The 20,125-nt window shown below is 45.4% G+C and overlaps 1 protein-coding gene across 50 annotated transcripts in view; it reads left to right on the forward strand.

Annotated features, from left to right (window-relative positions):
- The window catches only part of epb41l3b (erythrocyte membrane protein band 4.1 like 3b), a 95,678-nt gene that overhangs the window by 57,896 nt on the left and 17,657 nt on the right, over positions 1–20,125 (forward strand). For 9 of the 50 annotated variants that reach the window (XM_090225987.1, XM_090225995.1, XM_090226000.1 and 6 more), the window contains exons 13-15: positions 6,818–6,871; positions 17,268–17,474; positions 18,021–18,086. In XM_090225987.1, the coding sequence (XP_090082113.1) occupies positions 6,818–6,871; positions 17,268–17,474; positions 18,021–18,086 (327 nt within the window). Of the gene's footprint in view, positions 1–3,358; positions 3,974–6,817; positions 6,872–8,231; positions 8,271–15,645; positions 15,712–17,267; positions 17,475–18,020; positions 18,087–18,263; positions 19,014–20,125 lie in introns of all 50 variants that reach the window. The other 41 variants (XM_090225990.1, XM_090225999.1, XM_090225998.1 and 38 more) reach the window with 11 other exon arrangements.

Consider the following 20,125-nt stretch of genomic DNA (forward strand, 5'->3'; position numbering starts at 1 on the left):
TTACAACCTCTATATTACTGTCAAAGGACGTTACAACCTCTATATTACTGTCAAAGGACGTTACAACCTCTATATTACTGTCAAAGGACGTTACAACCTCTATATTACTGTCAAAGGACGTTACAACCTCTATATTACTGTCAAAGGACGTTACAACCTCTATATTACTGTCAAAGGACGTTACAACCTCTATATTACTGTCAAAGGACGTTACAGCCTCTATGTTACTGTCAAAGGACGTTACAACCTCTATGTTACTGTCAAAGGACGTTACAACAGATATGTTACTGTCAAAGGACGTTACAACCTCTATATTACTGTCAAAGGACGTTACAACATCTATATTACTGTCAAAGGACGTTACAGCCTCTATGTTACTGTCAAAGGACGTTACAGCCTCTATGTTACTGTCAAAGGACGTTACAACCTCTATATTACTGTCAAAGGACGTTACAACAGATATGTTACTGTCAAAGGACGTTACAACCTCTATATTACTGTCAAAGGACGTTACAGCCTCTATGTTACTGTCAAAGGACGTTACAACCTCTATATTACTGTCAAAGGACGTTACAACAGATATGTTACTGTCAAAGGACGTTACAACCTCTATATTACTGTCAAAGGACGTTACAACATCTATATTACTGTCAAAGGACGTTACAACATCTATGTTACTGTCAAAGGACGTTACAAAGGTAGAAAGTACGATAAGTCTTCACAACCCATGCCTAGATGAACCTCTCAAGTCTTCTCCTGAACGGTTAAGGAGTGTCATTTCCTTTTTTAGAGTATAGGGGTGTCACCCCACAAAAGGATTCATTATTTCAAGGTTTATACAAATATGTCCATTTAATCGAATGTGCCGTCTGTAAAACAACAGTCCAAACCCAATGTCTCTAAAAGAAAGTGGCAGCCGATTTTGCTCTGAGAATGTAGCATGTTTTTAAGTGAATTTGAACGTCATCACAGGCATGATCAGAAAGTGGTCACTGCCTCAGTAGAACTGTGGGCTCGCTACTTGGCAGAACGGCGCTAACTTCCGACGTCAACTTGACAGGCTAATTTACTAGCGGCGTGTTAAGGTTTGTGAGTGAAAAGAGGGGATTTTTCTAAATGAAATCCACTGAATACAAAACTAAATGAGGACTAAATATATTCTGAACAGAAATATAAATGCAACATGTCGAGTGTCGCTCCCAATGTTTCATGAGCTGAAATTAAAAGATCACAGAAATTTTCCATACGCACAAAAATCTTATTTCTCTGAGGAGTATCTTTGTAAATAATAAAGCCCTTTTGTGGTTAAAAAAAACAAACGTATTCTGATTGGCTGGACCTGGCTCCCAAGTGGGTGGGCCTATGCCCTCCCAGGCCCACCCATGGCTGCGCCCCTGCCCAGTCATGTGAAAGCCATAGATTATGGCCTAATTCATTCATTTCAATTGATTTCTTTCTATCTACTGTAACTCAGTAAAATCATTGAAGTTGTTGCATTTATTTTGTTCTGTATATATCTACTTACAAAGCTAACAGACTAAATTTCAATATCCACCCTCCGCGAGAGACCGTCTGTTCCTGTTTTCGTTGTGTATTTCTGAGTCTTTCCCTTTAAATCGCCATAGAAACGGCCCCCTCTCAACGTAGTTTGATCGCCAATATAGGCATTGAAAGCCAAGGATCTGGAGGTGAACATGATGACGAAGGTATCAAATTGATCTTGATTTGGAGGTGGATCCAGCAGAAACCTCACAACAGTGCAGCTTGGCATGGTCTTAGAAGGGCGCACGGCTCTCGAACTTCGCCTCTCCCGAGTCCGTACAGGGAGTTGCAGCGATGAGACAAGACTGTAACTACCAATTGGAGAGAAAAAGGGGTTAAAACGTTTTTTTGTTTTTTTTGAAACAAACATAAAACAAAAATAATATTTTACACTGTCAAGTCTATTAAGGTGGTAATATTGTAGAGAACAATCTAATGATTCATTCTGTGTAATTGATGATGACATAGGGCGAAGAAAACAACATTTTGACATTCATTTCATTGCACCCTCTTGAATTGGTCCAGTTGTTCTGTACATTGCACAGCAGTGACTGAACTCCCTACAGCGAATGACTTGGCCGTTATTATGAATTTCCCCCAATGCTTCCAGCTTATTTACCCACTGCTATACTACAACTGACTGCTTCTTGTCTAATTAGCCTTTTCTTTTCTCCTCCCGTCCATTCTGCTCACATGTATTGACTCACCATCCATACCATCTCCCTTCCATTCTGCTCACATGTATTGACTCACCGTCCATTCTGCTCACATGTATTGACTCACCATCCATACCATCTCCCGTCCATTCTGCTCACATGTATTGACTCACCATCCATACCATCTCCCGTCCATTCTGCTCACATGTATTGACTCACCATCCATACCATCTCCCTTCCATTCTGCTCACATGTATTGACTCACCATCCATACCATCTCCCTTCCATTCTGCTCACATGTATTGACTCACCATCCATACCATCTCCCGTCCATTCTGCTCACATGTATTGACTCACCATCCATACCATCTCCCGTCCATTCTGCTCACATGTATTGACTCACCATCCATACCATCTCCCTTCCATTCTGCTCACATGTATTGACTCACCATCCATACCATCTCCCGTCCATTCTGCTCACATGTATTGACTCACCATCCATACCATCTCCCTTCCATTCTTCTCACATGTATTGATTCACCATCCATACCATCTCCCTTCCATTCTGCTCACATGTATTGACTCACCATCCATACCATCTCCCTTCCATTCTGCTCATATGTATTGACTCACCATCCATACCATCTCCCTTCCATTCTGCTCACATGTATTGACTCACCATCCATACCATCTCCCGTCCATTCTGCTCACATGTATTGACTCACCATCCATACCATCTCCCTTCCATTCTGCTCACATGTATTGACTCACCATCCATACCATCTCCCGTCCATTCTGCTCACATGTATTGACTCACCATCCATACCATCTCCCGTCCATTCTGCTCACATGTATTGACTCACCATCCATACCATCTCCCGTCCATTCTGCTCACATGTATTGACTCACCATCCAAACCATCTCCCGTCCATTCTGCTCACATGTATTGACTCACCATCCATACCATCTCCCGTCCATTCTGCTCACATGTATTGACTCACCGTCCATTCTGCTCACATGTATTGACTCACCATCCGTACCATCTCCCGTCCATTCTGCTCACATGTATTGACTCACCATCCATACCATCTCCCGTCCATTCTGCTCACATGTATTGACTCAACATCCAAACCATCTCCCGTCCGCACTCCCTCCCTCAGCGCTCCCCGTGCCTGTATTCCCGTGACCCCCTCCGCTCTGAGCTCTCCCTCCCTTCCTCCCCCGTGGCCTCCACTAAGGTCCGTCGGCGGCGCAGGGAGAACGCGTCCCGTAAACGCTGTGCGTCCGTCAGCCCGGTTAAATCCTCTGCGGGGTGCCGTCGGCGCCAGGCCAAAGCGGACCGCGCCGCCGCCCTCCTAGAGGAGCAGGTGTTACTCCTGTCGGCCCGGAAACAGCGTCTAGAACAGCTGAAGGCCCACGGGAGGCGGGGCGGCACTCTGTTCTCCTTCTCCCTGCACCTCCCCGACCTCTCCTCTTACCTAGACGAGGATGGCTACCTCACCTTCCCCGACATCACGGAGCTCACCTTCCTCCCTGAGAGCGTGCAGCACTTCCGTCCGTTCAGGTCACCCTCCCTCATCCCCTGCTTCCTCTTCATCTTCTTCTTCCTCTTGTCCACGTCGTTCTCGGTGCCCTACGCCCTCACGCTGTCCTTCCCGCTGGCGCTGTGTCTGTGCTACCTGGAGCCCAAGGCGGCTTCTCTCACCGCATCCATCGCTCAGGGCCTGCATCAACATGACAGTTGTTCAGAGGAAGAGGAAGAGGAAGATGAAGAGGTGTGTCCTACTTACAGTAGGCCTTAAAGTATACTATTTCAGTAAGGTCACAGAATAGTCTTACTGCGTCCTGTCCAGACTTGGGCTACGTCCAAAAATGGCACCCTATTCCCGATTCCCGGGCTCTGGTCAAAAGTAATAGGGTTCTGGTCTAAAGTAGTGCCCTGTATAGGGAATAGGGTTCTGGTCTAAAGTAGTGCCCTGTATAGGGAATAGGGTTCTGGTCTAAAGTAGTGCCCTGTATAGGAAATAGGGTTCTGGTCTAAAGTAGTGCCCTGTATAGGAAATAGGGTTCTGGTCTAAAGTAGTGCCCTGTATAGGGAATAGGGTTCTGGTCTAAAGTAGTGCCCTGTATAGGAAATAGGGTTCTGGTCTAAAGTAGTGCCCTGTATAGGAAATAGGGTTCTGGTCTAAAGTAGTGCCCTGTATAGGGAATAGGGTTCTGGTCTAAAGTAGTGCCCTGTATAGGAAATAGGGTTCTGGTCTAAAGTAGTGCCCTGTATAGGAAATAGGGTTCTGGTCTAAAGTAGTGCCCTGTATAGGAAATAGGGTTCTGGTCTAAAGTAGTGCCCTGTATAGGGAATAGGGTTCTGGTCTAAAGTAGTGCCCTGTATAGGAAATAGGGTTCTGGTCTAAAGTAGTGCCCTGTATAGGAAATAGGGTTCTGGTCTAAAGTAGTGCCCTGTATAGGAAATAGGGTTCTGGTCTAAAGTAGTGCCCTGTATAGGAAATAGGGTTCTGGTCTAAAGTAGTGCCCTGTATAGGAAATAGGGTTCTGGTCTAAAGTAGTGCCCTGTATAGGAAATAGGGTTCTGGTCTAAAGTAGTGCCCTTTATAGGAAATAGGGTTCTGGTCTAAAGTAGTGCCCTGTATAGGAAATAGGGTTCTGGTCTAAAGTAGTGCCCTATATAGGAAATAGGGTTCTGGTCTAAAGTAGTGCCCTGTATAGGCTAATAGGGTGCCATTTTCAGACGCACCCTCAATGACTTTTGTCTGTCAAGTGTTCCTACTTTCAGAGCCTCGTCTCTTGATGACATCGTCATGACATCGCCATCACATGATCCACATTTTATTATCTTAATGCATACGGAGATGTTCATGGGAGTTGCCCTAGCACCATTTCCTGTTGGATGGCTTTTTTTTAAAAAAAAAATTTTTTTAAGAATGTCAGCTTCTAATATGAAGGTAAACTCCAATGTAGTTTGGCGTGATGGCTGATTTACCACAGCGGGGACCTTTGTCAGTTTGAGGGTGGATTTAGAGGGTTTGTTGCTTCATCCCCCCCCCCCCATCTCGTGTCGTCTTCATTCACGGCCGTACACTCTGGCTGCTTTAGACTAGATGCATACAGACACACTGTTCCACTCAGTCAGTCTCTCTGCATTTACCTCTAGCTAGATGACACACACACACACACACACACACACACACACACACACACACACACACGTCACAGTGAAAACAGGAAGCATTTAGCAAGACCAGAGCTGCTATGATGCAAGCCTCTGATGCTTAACACTGTAGTTTATACAGAATGGACTGGAGTCCCGTATAGATCTAGTTTATACAGAATGGAGTCCCGTATAGATCTAGTTTATACAGAATGGACTCCCGTATAGATCTAGTTTATACAGAATGGACTCCCGTATAGATCTAGTTCATACAGAATGGAGTCCCGTATAGATCTAGTTCATACAGAATGGACTGGAGTCCCGTATAGATCTAGTTCATACAGAATGGACTCCCGTATAGATCTAGTTTATACAGAATGGACTGGAGTCCCGTATAGATCTAGTTCATACAGAATGGACTCCCGTATAGATCTAGTTTATACAGAATGGACTGGAGTCCCGTATAGATCTAGTTCATACAGAATGTACTGGAGTCCCATATAGATCTAGTTTATACAGAATGGACTGGAGTCCCGTATAGATCTAGTTCATACAGAATGTACTGGAGTCCCATATAGATCTAGTTGAAACAGAATGTACTGGAGTCCCGTATAGATCTAGTTTATACAGAATGGAGTCCCGTATAGATCTAGTTTATACAGAATGGACTGGAGTCCCGTATAGATCTAGTTTATACAGAATGGACTGGAGTCCCGTATAGATCTAGTTTATACAGAATGGACTGGAGTCCCGTATAGATCTAGTTTATACAGAATGGACTGGAGTCCCGTGTAGATCTAGTTTATACAGAATGGACTGGAGTCCAGTATAGATCTAGTTTATACAGAATGGAGTCCCGTATAGATCTAGTTCCACTAATGCAGAGAGACTGATAAGTCCCCTCCATACCCATTACATCCCTATAGAATCATCTTGCACATGGATGCTAAGAGGAGGCCTGAAAGTCTGACCACATTTTAACACCAGGTCAATTGAAGGCTTTTGAAGGAGAACAAAGGAATAGTTTTGTTTTATAAATTATAAACGTACCCAGCTAACTTATAAATATAACCAACTGAAACAAAGTATTGCTTTCCAAATCAAATCGAGCAACAAAAAAAAAAAACGATTTTATTACAAAACATAATTATTGGATTTGACCGAAGTGGCCTTAAACCGTAAGGTTAACATTTCCTCTGAGTCTGTTTGTAAACTATGTTTCCTTCTGTTGCTTTTTTCTTCTCCGCCTCGTTGTTGTTTTATCTTTTAACAACTGTGACTGTTTTGCTTTTTAAAACATTTTCCCCCAAGGCTGCTCCATCCTCTCTCTTTGTGATCGTTATTAAATGATATTATATTAACAACGTTTGTGTTGAACGTTTGACCTCTCTTCTCTCGTTTCCCTGCTTTCTGATCGGAAACGGTTCCGTTTTTTTTGTTTTCTACATACCAGACGGACAGCGAGCAAACGGACTTTGCCTTTGACGGGGAAACTACGGCCACTGAGGTTGGTAGATATCCATCCAGGAGAACAACCCTCTCGGGAGTCTGGAAGCATGGAAGACTCCCAAGTGTATCCATCATTGAGGGAGAGAATTTCCCCATGGTTTAATATTAATAGATTCTGTTTATTTTTCAGTATTCACCATGGTTGAGTTCTTGGGGGATGCCTGATTCTTTTTTTTCTCCCCCCGTATAGTGAATTTTTCTAAAGCAAACGTTCTGCTATGTAGCAAATATATTTTGGGGTGTTATATGTGCATGTTATTAGTATATTTATGTGAAGGACTTAATCTCAGGTTTCCTGATTCTGTACTGTACCTGTCTCTCTCTCTCCATCCCTCTACTTTGCTATCTCTCTCTCTCTCCCTCCACTGTGCCCTCACCTCCTCCCTCCCTCTGTTGTGGCCTCACCTCTATCACCTCCCTCCGTCCCTCACCTCCATCCCTCACCTCACTCCCTCCATCCCTCAACTCCCTCCATCCCTCAACTCCCTCCATCCCTCAACTCCCTCCATCCCTCAACTCCCTCCATCCCTCAACTCCCTCCATCCCTCAACTCCCTCCATCCCTCAACTCCCTCCCTCATCCCTCAACTTCCTCCATCCCTCAACTCCCTCCATCCCTCAACTCCCTCCATCCCTCAACTCCCTCCATCCCTCAACTCCCTCAACTCCCTCCATCCCTCAACTCCCTCCATCCCTCAACTCCCTCCATCCCTCAACTCCCTCCATCCCTCAACTCCCTCCATCCCTCAACTCCCTCCATCCCTCAACTCCCTCCATCCCTCAACTCCCTCCATCCCTCAACTCCCTCCCTCATCCCTCAACTTCCTCCATCCCTCACCTCCCTCCCTCATCCCTCAACTTCCTCCATCCCTCACCTCCCTCCCTCATCCCTCAACTTCCTCCATCCCTCACCTCCCTCCCTCATCCCTCAACTTCCTCCATCCCTCACCTCCCTCCCTCATCCCTCAACTTCCTCCATCCCTCACCTCCCTCCCTCCATCCCTCAACTCCCTCCATCCCTCAACTCCCTCCATCCCTCAACTCCCTCCATCCCTCAACTCCCTCCATCCCTCACCTCCCTCCCTCATCCCTCACCTCCCTCCCTCATCCCTCACCTCCCTCCCTCATCCCTCACCTCCCTACCTCCCTCCCTCATCCCTCACCTCCCTCCCTCATCCCTCACCTCCCTCCCTCATCCCTCAACTCCCTCCATCCGTCACCTCCCTCCCTCCATCCCTCACCTCCCTCCCTCCATCCCTCACCTCCCTTCATCACTCCATCCCTCACCTCCCTCCCACATCCCTCACCTCCCTCCATCTCTCTTCCTCCTTTTTTCTCCTTCTTTCTCTGCGCTGTCAGTCGGAGCCGGAAGATGATCCTTCTGAGATGAGGACACAGGTACTCTGGGTTTACCGTCAAGGCCCGGTTTCCCAAAACCAGCCGATAAGGCTAAGTTGATTGTTAGAGCATCGTTAAGTCTACGAGCTGTTTCCCAAAACCATCGTTACTAAAGTTGCTCTTGAAAACACTCGTAAATCCAACCTCTTCCTCAGACCACTCTAGAACAACGGAGAGCGTCGTAAGATGTTTTTTTTGCCCTCCAGCGTCACTTTATACACACAAGTTCTCCGCTAAACATAGAATCAAGATGTTTATCTGCGTGACCCTATGAGGGGCGTGGTGCTTGGCCTTAAACAAACTCTTTATCTGAGCAATTATAATAGTGTCAAATCATTTTAATTCCTTTTTTTTTTTGTATACAATATAGCTGAATGATTGATTTTATTACAGTTTGTTATTGCTCATCTTTATGAAGGGTGTCGATAATGTGGGTCTCTGTTGTATGTGTCTCTGCTACCTGTATATTGCCTCGTCTAGCCTGCCTTCTGCTACATTATACACAGTGCCTTCAGGAAGTATTCACACCCCTTTTTCCCACATTTTGTTGTGTTACAGACCTGAATTTAAAATTAATTAAATATTGTTGGGTTTTTTTTCCCACTTACACACAAAATACCCCCACAATGTCAAAGTAGAATTAGGTTTTTCATATTTATTTTTACAAATTAATCATTTTCTCATCAATAAGTGCTCACCAACATGGGCGTGCTCACCCCCCTGGACGTGCTCACCCCCCTGGGCGTGCTCACCCCCCTGGGCGTGCTCACCCCCCTGGGCGTGCTCACCAACCTGGGCGTGCTCACCAACCTGGGCGTGCTCACCAACCTGGGCGTGCTCACCAACCTGGGCGTGCTCACCAACCTGGGCGTGCTCACCAACCTGGGCGTGCTCACCAACCTGGATGTGCTCACCAACCTGGACGTGCTCACCAACCTGGACGTGCTCACCAACATGGGCGTGCTCACCAACCTGGACGTGCTCACCAACCTGGGCGTGCTCACCAACCTGGGCGTGCTCACCAACCTGGACGTGCTCACCAACCTGGGCGTGCTCACCAACCTGGGCGTGCTCACCAACCTGGACGTGCTCACCAACATGGGCATGCTCACCCCCCTGGACGTGCTCACCCCCTGGACATTGTGTGCTGAAGGGTGTATTTGTTCTCATAAGTGTTCAAACAATTGAGTTATTCTTCAATGTGTAAGATGTCTAAGAAAAGGACTGAGACGACGATGGCTAAGCCGGGTTCGGGGTGGAGATCCTGCGGTTATAAGCGTTTCTCTGAAACAGAAACCATCTAGTTTGTCTTGGCTCAGGCGGCCCTCACTCGAACCAGTCCGTGTGTGTATTGCCACGTACTGCGTACAAACTCCCTGGAAAGCCGTGTGGCATTCTTGAGGAATTACCGATTTACGATTTTCCTTTCCTGGATACCGGTACCTCGGCTCGGACCGAGGTGCAGGAAGAGGAGATTGATTGGTCGGTCAGAGCAAATGTCTGCCTGGGCGTGGGGTGTGTGGTGGCTGCCTGCGCCCAACCCGGCTCCTGTGCACTCTTGTCGGTTACAGGAGGCTACTCACCTGTGTCTGCCAAAGGTCACGCATCGCTTCCTAGACTTGATGTCGATGATCCGGTCCTACGTAGACTTTCGAAGTCCGGGTTGGTTAACTTGCAGAGGTGAGCTAACATTAGCTATTCCTGTCTCCCCACGTTGGAGTTGCTGGGGTAGCTCTCTTGTTTACTATGCAAAGGGGTCGTTCTTTCAGAGCTGTCTGTCCCATTCCCAGCTAGGTAATAAGGGGCAGTTCTTTCAAAGCTGTCTGTCCCATTCCCAGATAGGTAATAAGGGGCAGTTCTTTCAGAGCTGTCTGTCCCATTCCCAGCTAGGTAATAAGGGTATTTGTCTCCAGTACGTGTGACTGGTCATTAGGGCAACCTCCATGATAATTTTTTTTTAACATGCCTGGTGCCATCCAATTACAGCAACTTATCTTACCGTCTGAACAGAGTGAGGCTCGTTGTGACAAGAGTACCCCTAATCGGCACGGCCAATCAGGGTACGTCACTGATCGCCGGAGCCCTTGTAACCAGAGTGGGCCGTGCTTTAGGCAAACCTTGGCACCTAAACAGAGTTTTTTTATTTTTTATTTTTTATTTTTTTCTACCGAGATTCACAGTGGTCACCGGTGTTAAAATGGATGTCTCCCGTATGTGAGTTCGATGACCAACCTGGGCGTGCTCACCAACCTGGGCGTGCTCACCAACCTGGACGTGCTCACCAACATGGGCATGCTCACCCCCCTGGACGTGCTCACCAACATGGAAATGGAAGAAGAACCGATCTCACGGGAGTCTCGCTGTCTGCTCCGACCAATTTACATGCATGCGCAGTGTCGCCCTGGATCATGTGAACAGTGAGGTCAGCATGCGGGCTGTGCGTCCCCCCCCTCCCAACGCTGCTGCAGCGTCATCACGTTGATTGTTCCGAGGCCTCGCCCCCTTGTTTTGATTGGAGGAAATATCATCCCAGCTCCAGAAGCAGGCAATCCAAGTGGTTCCTGTGTCGAAGATTCGGGACTGCTGGTACAGCCGGTAATCCTGGTTACGACAAGGAAACGGGTCTTTTGTGTCCCATTCTAGACCTATGTTCCCTCAGCAAGCACCTCAGAGTCTACAAAATAGCTGCCCGGCTAATTACAGCGATTGGCTGGTGGTGGTGGAGTCGAGGGGGGCACACATCCATGCTACTGTCCAGTTTCTAGGCTTTATAAGAAACCTGAAAAAGGATTTGTCTGACATTCCATTTCTGGGTCTCGAGCTAGACTCACTTATCATGCTTTTCTATCCACGCGTAGGGTGTCCGGCTTCCAGCTCAGCTTAGCCACATTTCGACTGGTGCGTTTTAGCCAGTGTCAATTCCTACTAGGGATGATGGCTTCTGTGATGGAAGTCGTTCCCCCGAAAACAACTCTATTCGGGGGGATATGGACACTGGTGTGGAGTACACTGCATGGCAATTACCCGGAGTTTATGTCAGGCTCAGCTTGTGTTGGTCAATACCGACAATATGTTATTGGTGGCGCGCATCAACACATGGGGAGAGACGGTCCCCCTCCTAACCTTGGCTCGTTCCCTATCAGGGGGTCGAATACTTATCTAATCAATATGTTCATGTTTTATTTTTTTATTTGACTAATTTTACACTTTGACATTTGTGTGTTTTCTGTAGATCGTTGACCAAAACAAAACTTTCTGAAGGCCCTGTATATACAGTATAGCGCCTGTCACATTCCTGTTTCTTTTTGGGGGGCCATTTTGTTCGACCTTGTTGGCTGATATGTTCCGGTATGTTTCATTACATCTCGGTGAGATGATTCTAACTATTGACCACAGCCTTACGCAACAAAACTCTATAGTACTCTAGTATTCTGCTGTAGTACTCTACTGTAGTACTCTAATCTAGTACTCTACTGTAGTAATCTAATCTAGTACTCTACTGTAGTACTCTACTGTAGTAATCTAATCTAGTACTCTACTGTAGTAATCTAATCTAGTACTCTACTGTAGTACTCTACTGTAGTAATCTAATCTAGTACTCTACTGTAGTAATCTAATCTAGTACTCTACTGTAGTAATCTAATCTAGTACTCTACTGTAGTACTCTACTGTAGTAATCTAATCTAGTACTCTACTGTAGTAATCTAATCTAGTACTCTACTGTAGTAATCTAATCTAGTACTCTACTGTAGTAATCTAATCTAGTACTCTACTGTAGTACTCTACTGTAGTAATCTAATCTAGTACTCTACTGTAGTAATCTAATCTAGTACTCTACTGTAGTAATCTAATCTAGTACTCTACTGTAGTAATCTAGTACTCTACTGTAGTACTCTACTGTAGTACTCTACTGTAGTAATCTAATCTAGTACTCTACTGTAGTAATCTAATCTAGTACTCTACTGTAGTAATCTAATCTAGTACTCTACTGTAGTACTCTACTGTAGTACTCTACTGTAGTAATCTAATCTAGTACTCTACTGTAGTAATCTAATCTAGTACTCTACTGTAGTAATCTAATCTAGTACTCTACTGTAGTAATCTAATCTAGTACTCTACTGTAGTAATCTAATCTAGTACTCTACTGTAGTACTCTACTGTAGTAATCTAATCTAGTACTCTACTGTAGTAATCTAATCTAGTACTCTACTGTAGTAATCTAATCTAGTACTCTACTGTAGTACTCTACTGTAGTACTCTACTGTAGTAATCTAATCTAGTACTCTACTGTAGTAATCTAATCTAGTACTCTACTGTAGTAATCTAATCTAGTACTCTACTGTAGTACTCTACTGTAGTACTCTACTGTAGTAATCTAATCTAGTACTCTACTGTAGTAATCTAATCTAGTACTCTACTGGAGTAATCTACTGTAGTACTCTACTGTAGTAATCTAATCTAGTACTCTACTGTAGTACTCTACTGTAGTAATCTAATCTAGTACTCTACTGTAGTAATCTAATCTAGTACTCTACTGTAGTAATCTAATCTAGTACTCTACTGTAGTAATCTAATCTAGTACTCTACTGTAGTACTCTACTGTAGTACTCTACTGTAGTAATCTAATCTAGTACTCTACTGTAGTAATCTAATCTAGTACTCTACTGTAGTAATCTAATCTAGTACTCTACTGTAGTACTCTACTGTAGTACTCTACTGTAGTAATCTAATCTAGTACTCTACTGTAGTAATCTAATCTAGTACTCTACTGTAGTAATCTAATCTAGTACTCTACTGTAGTAATCTAATCTAGTACTCTACTGTAGTAATCTAATCTAGTACTCTACTGTAGTAATCTAATCTAGTACTCTACTGTAGTACTCTACTGTAGTAATCTAATCTAGTACTCTACTGTAGTAATCTAATCTAGTACTCTACTGTAGTAATCTAATCTAGTACTCTACTGTAGTAATCTAATCTAGTACTCTACTGTAGTAATCAAATCTAGTACTCTACTGTAGTAATCAAATCTAGTACTCTACTGTAGTAATCTAATCTAGTACTCTACTGTAGTAATCTAATCTAGTACTCTACTGTAGTAATCTAATCTAGTACTCTACTGTAGTAATCTAATCTAGTACTCTACTGTAGTAATCTAATCTAGTACTCTACTGTAGTACTCTACTGTAGTAATCTAATCTAGTACTCTACTGTAGTACTCTACTGTAGTAATCTAATCTAGTACTCTACTGTAGTACTCTACTGTAGTACTCTACTGTAGTAATCTAATCTAGTACTCTACTGTAGTAATCTAATCTAGTACTCTACTGTAGTAATCTAATCTAGTACTCTACTGTAGTAATCTAATCTAGTACTCTACTGTAGTAATCTAATCTAGTACTCTACTGTAGTACTCTAATCTAGTACTCTACTGTAGTACTCTACTGTAGTACTCTACTGTAGTAATCTACTGTAGTAATCTAATCTAGTACTCTACTGTAGTAATCTAATCTAGTACTCTACTGTAGTACTCTACTGTATTAATCTAATCTAGTACTCTACTGTAGTACTCTACTGTAGTACTCTACTGTAGTACTCTACTGTAGTACTCTACTGTAGTAATCTAATCTAGTACTCTACTGTAGTACTCTACTGTAGTACTCTACTGTAGTACTCTACTGTAGTAATCTAATCTAGTACTCTACTGTAGTACTCTACTGTAGTACTCTACTGTAGTACTCTACTGTAGTAATCTAATCTAGTACTCTACTGTAGTACTCTACTGTAGTACTCTACTGTAGTACTCTACTGTAGTACTCTACTGTAGTACTCTAATCTAGTACTCTACTGTAGTAATCTAATCTAGTACTCTACTGTAGTACTCTACTGTAGTAATCTAATCTAGTACTCTACTGTAGTACTCTACTGTAGTAATCTAATCTAGTACTCTACTGTAGTACTCTACTGTAGTAATCTAATCTAGTACTCTACTGTAGTACTCTACTGTAGTACTCTACTGTAGTACTCTACTGTAGTAATCTAATCTAGTACTCTACTGTAGTAATCTACTGTAGTACTCTACTGTAGTACTCTACTGTAGTACTCTACTGTAGTACTCTACTGTAGTAATCTACTGTAGTACTCTACTGTAGTACTCTACTGTAGTACTCTACTGTAGTACTCTACTGTAGTACTCTAGCGTAACACTTCAGATATACATTTTTCTAGCATTGCACCGTGCACCGAAACATCTTTACTCCACACTATATAACATTTTAAAATAAAAAAAAATGTTTTGGGCACCAGAATTGTTTTACTTTCGAGTTCTATTAAATGTCTCACGTTTCAAAATGAACTAAAGGTATTGACCTTTTTTAATTTAGAAAATGTATTTATTTTTTGTCCAAGTTTATATCATGGCATGAAAAATAATATGTCATATTCCCTGCAACTTTCTGAAGAACCAAGGTGTGTGTGTGTGTGTGTGTGTGTGTGTGTGTGTGTGTGTGTGTGTGTGTGTGTGTGTGTGTGTGTGTGTGTGTGGGCTTTATTACAGACCGATGTCAACTAGATTGAATCATTCAATTTCTATCGATCTGTTACAATTATTATTCTGGCGAGCAATGGTTGATTCTAGGTCTTCTAGGGCAACGTTTAATGACCGAAGACTAAATTAAATGTTTCTAATTATGGACAAGTTGAACTAACAAAATGTTGAACATTTATAAGCAGCGTCAAATATCTAAATCAGCCCCCCCCCCAAAAAAAATAATCATCCTGGACCACCCCTGTCAAAATATTGCTCTGCCGTCTTGGACTGTAGCCTACAATTTTCAATATTTGCGCGTCGGGGGGTTAGGGTCGGGTACGGGCCTTAGATTTTCACTTTATCACATATAGTGGGGCGGATTGGTAATTGGGATGAACTACCTCTGTGTGTAGTCGTTAGCGATGCTAATGATAACGCCTTTGAAAAGTTAACTACTAACCTGGCAGAATCATGATTATTTGTATCAATCCAGTGGCCAATTATTTCTGCAAACTCCGTCACATGTCCTACAGAAACACAGCTAACCTAACGACAATGCTATGCACACTTGAATTAAAGGGTAACACCGTTCAAAAATCTAAATTTGTTAGCTTTTTTTTTTCTTTCCCCCAGACCTCAAAATGAATCCCATAATGTGAGTTTTAATCATTGTTGTGGACTTGGATCATCCAATTATGTTGTTTTTTTTTCTATTAAAAAAAAAAAAATCTGTGGGATCGTTTTGTTATCGAGTGTCGTGATACCTAGTATCGAAGTCAAAATGACGATATGGTGAAAACGCTACATTCCTTACGCCTCGCTCTCTCTCCCCTCTTGTCTCTCCAGTATAGTTTCATAAGGCGAATTAAAGGAGAGAACGTTTTTATCAAGCATAGTAATCTCATGTTAGAGGTTAGTGAAAAAACCAAAATGCATGATGTGCATTACGCATGCAGGTCTGTTAGTGTGATGAACCCCCTAACTGTGGAAAAAATAAACTGACTGCATCAACAAAATAATGTTGATTATATATAATATAATATATATATAATAATACTACTGGGACATTTGGACGCATCTTATCCTACGGCCTTTGAAGTGTTGATACTCACCTTATCGACTTGGTACAGCTCTAGTGAATTGCCTAAAACACTAAACCCTCTAACCCTAAACCCTAAAACCCTAAGCTACTTATCGTTGTGTGAAATACTCTAACTCTGTGTAGCGATAGAGAGGACTGAATGGCGAATCCTAAAACCCTAAACCCTAAAACACTAAACCGTAAAACCCTAAAACCCTAGTGAGAAGTGGGAGTGTTGTTCTGAAGCCATGCTGCAATGCATCATTAGTCATCCTGGGGTGCGTTCCAATTTGGCACCCTATTCCCTATATAGTGCACTACTTTAGATCAGATCCCTATGGGAGCCTGGTCAAAAGTAGTGCACTATAAAGGGAATTAGGGTGCCGTTTGAGACGCAGAACCTACTCTTGCTACTTTGGTTTATCCCATTCTGGTCTAGTCATGCTACTGTGCCTGCTGTCTGTGCTGAGTCTCCAGAGTCATTTATCAGTTCCTCACAGCCCTGGGATACTCCTGCCTGGGGCTTAGCCTTGGAGGAAATCATCCTCACGGCCCTGGGGATACTCCTGCCTGGGGCTTAGCCTTGGAGGGAATCATCCTCACGGCCCTGGGGATACTCCTGCCTGGGGCTTAGCCTTGGAGGGAATCATCCTCACAGCCCTGGGGATACTCCTGCCTGGGGCTTAGCCTTGGAGGGAATCATCCTCACAGACCTGGGGATACTCCTGCCTGGGGCTTAGCCTTAGAGGGAATCATCCTCACAGACCTGGGGATACTCCTGCCTGGGGCTTAGCCTTGGAGGGAATCATCCTCACAGACCTGGGGATACTCCTGCCTGGGGCTTAGCCTTAGAGGGAATCATCCTCACAGACCTGGGGATACTCCTGCCTGGGGCTTAGCCTTGGAGGGAATCATCCTCACAGCCCTGGGGATACTCCTGCCTGGGGCTTAGCCTTGGAGGGAATCATCCTCACGGCCCTGGGGATACTCCTGCCTGGGGCTTAGCCTTGGAGCGAATCATCCTCACGGCCCTGGGGATACTCCTGCCTGGGGCTTAGCCTTGGAGGGAATCATCCTCACGGCCCTGGGGATACTCCTGCCTGGGGCTTAGCCTTGGAGGGAATCATCCTCACAGCCCTGGGGATACTCCTGCCTGGGGCTTAGCCTTGGAGGGAATCATCCTCACAGCCCTGGGGATACTCCTGCCTGGGGCTTAGCCTTAGAGGGAATCAAAGCTACCATATGAAATACAAAACACCACGCATGGCTTCTCTCCCGACCCTCGTATTGCTTACCTTACTTCCTGCTTAGCCTGCTTGTATCCTGCTTGGTGATTAGTCGATCAGCACCTGACGTCCTTCTATCCTGCTCCTGATTGGTGGTTCAGAACACAGAGGCGTCGGAGGAGCTGGTGAAACGTCAGAGAGACGTCAGTGAACTGAAGCGCTCCTTCCTGGAGACGTCAGGTGGCGCTGAATCCCTGGGACTGACGGAGTGGGAGAAGAGACTGTCCTCGTCTCCTCCGGCGCGCTCCCACAGCGAGGGAGTGGAGGAGGCACCCATGATAGAGCCACTAAACACCCCACAGGACTCAGTAAGAACCAGGAACCTAAGGAGTACTAGAATACATGCTAGCTAACTGCATGGGTACACTGCATGGATACACTGAGGGGGTCTTAGGTGAGCAAAGAGACTCAACTGCTCTGACCACATCTGTGTGTAAGATCCAGGGTGGACGAGCTAACTGCATGGATGGGGCACAAGGTGTTTTTCCACGTGGTCGGTCGGGGGCAGACTATGCATGTGGACACTGTCTTATGCGCTAGAGAAGAATCTGGACACTCACAGAACATGGACACTATATGATATAGAACTGTGTTTTCTCTGTAGGAGACAGAGGAAGTTCCTGCTGGAATATATAATATAGAACTGTGTTGTCTCTGTAGGAGACAGAGGAAGTTCCTGCTGTAATGTACTGTGTTGTTTCTGTAGGAGACAGAGGAAGTTCCTGCTGGAATATATAATATAGAACTGTGTTGTCTCTGTAGGAGACAGAGGAAGTTCCCGCTGTAATATACTGTGTTGTCTCTGTAGGAGACAGAGGAAGTTCCTGCTGTAATGTACTGTGTTGTTTCTGTAGGAGACAGAGGAAGTTCCTGCTGCTGAGGAAGAAATGAAGCAGGAGGTACAAGCCAATGGCATTGAGGCAAGACATCCATTGTGTGTTTGCGTCTTTGTATCTCTCTGTGTGTCTGTCTGGTCACTGTAAGCTAAGTCTCTCCTTAGTGTGTGTGTCTGTCTGTATGTGTCTTCATCTGTGTCTGTGTGTATCTTTCTGTGTGTGTGTCTGTGTGGTCACTGTAAGCTAAGTCTCTTCCTGTAGGCTGCAGGCATGGTGAACTCTAGTGATGTGGGGGCGGGGACTGCAGGAGCACAGGGGTGTGGTCTGATGACTGTAACTGATACCTTAGAAGACGTCACCAGTGACTGGACGGACAGAGAGACGGACGGAGAGGAAGAGAAGTTCCTAGTATCTCCAGAGCTGAAGATAAGTCCAGGGACAGTCAGACAGGAAGTCTCGACAGCCATCTTGGACAAGAGAGGAACACTCATCATCCTGAGGGAGATGGAGTCTGAAGACAAAATGGACGCCGGCAGAGACGTTACCAAGACCAACCAGGAGAAAGGAGGCGGGACTTCAGCAAGCGTTAAGGAAGGTGAAGATGACGAGCTAGATGGAGATCCTCTCACCAGATCTAAGGAGAAATATGCCATAATCGACACGAATGAAGATGATGGTGAGGTAGATGCTGAGGCCATGTCTAAGGAGACCAGCAACAAGAGAGAGAGATCTCTCAACTTAAGCCAGACTGAAACTGATGAAGAAATGAGTGCCGTTAAGTCACTGCAGAAGACTGAGGCTCCAAGTCCCTCTGAGGTCTTGACCAAGACAGTTGAAAGGTCAGAGTTCACCACCGTGTCACATGAGAAGGTGACGGAGCTGATTACCCAGGATGCACCGCCAAAGAGAGAGGAATCGTGCGGCCTGGATGAAGCTGTGAGCGACCTATCACAGTGGGCCTTCCCCGACGGTCAATTTGTCACCAAACCATCACCCGGATCTCTTGCCGTGGTACTGTATCTAAAACAATACAAGCTGCATGTGAGGCGTCCTCCTTCACATGTCCTACTGTACCTAGCTGCTGCCCTCCACCCCCTCCTCCTTCACATGTCCTACTGTACCTAGCTGCTGCCCTCCACCCCTTCCTCCTTCACATGTCCTACTGTACCTAGCTGCTGCCCTCCACCCCTTCCTCCTTCACATGTCCTACTGTACCTAGCTGCTGCCCTCCACCCCCTCCTCCTTCACATGTCCTACTGTACCTAGCTGCTGCCCTCCACCCCTTCCTCCTTCACATGTCCTACTGTACCTAGCTGCTGCCCTCCACCCCTTCCTCCTTCACATGTCCTACTGTACCTAGCTGCTGCCCTCCACCCCTTCCTCCTTCACATGTCCTACTGTACCTAGCTGCTGCCCTCCACCCCCTCCTCCTTCACATGTCCTACTGTACCTAGCTGCTGCCCTCCACCCCTTCCTCCTTCACATGTCCTACTGTACCTAGCTGCTGCCCTCCACCCCTTCCTCCTTCACATGTCCTACTGTACCTAGCTGCTGCCCTCCACCCCCTCCTCCTTCACATGTCCTACTGTACCTAGCTGCTGCCCTCCACCCCTTCCTCCTTCACATGTCCTACTGTACCTAGCTGCTGCCCTCCACCCCTTCCTCCTTCACATGTCCTACTGTACCTAGCTGCTGCCCTCCACCCCTTCCTCCTTCACATGTCCTACTGTACCTAGCTGCTGCCCTCCACCCCTTCCTCCTTCACATGTCCTACTGTACCTAGCTGCTGCCCTCCACCCCTTCCTCCTTCACATGTCCTACTGTACCTAGCTGCTGCCCTCCACCCCTTCCTCCTTCACATGTCCTACTGTACCTAGCTGCTGCCCTCCACCCCTTCCTCCTTCACATGTCCTACTGTACCTAGCTGCTGCCCTCCACCCCCTCCTCCTTCACATGTCCTACTGTACCTAGCTGCTGCCCTCCACCCCTTCCTCCTTCACATGTCCTACTGTACCTAGCTGCTGCCCTCCACCCCCTCCTCCTTCACATGTCCTACTGTACCTAGCTGCTGCCCTCCACCCCCTCCTCCTTCACATGTCCTACTGTACCTAGCTGCTGCCCTC

The sequence above is a fragment of the Oncorhynchus mykiss genome, chromosome 28 (assembly GCF_057628025.1).
Source record: "Oncorhynchus mykiss isolate SJ-2025 chromosome 28, ASM5762802v1, whole genome shotgun sequence".
Lineage (NCBI taxonomy): Eukaryota > Metazoa > Chordata > Actinopteri > Salmoniformes > Salmonidae > Oncorhynchus > Oncorhynchus mykiss.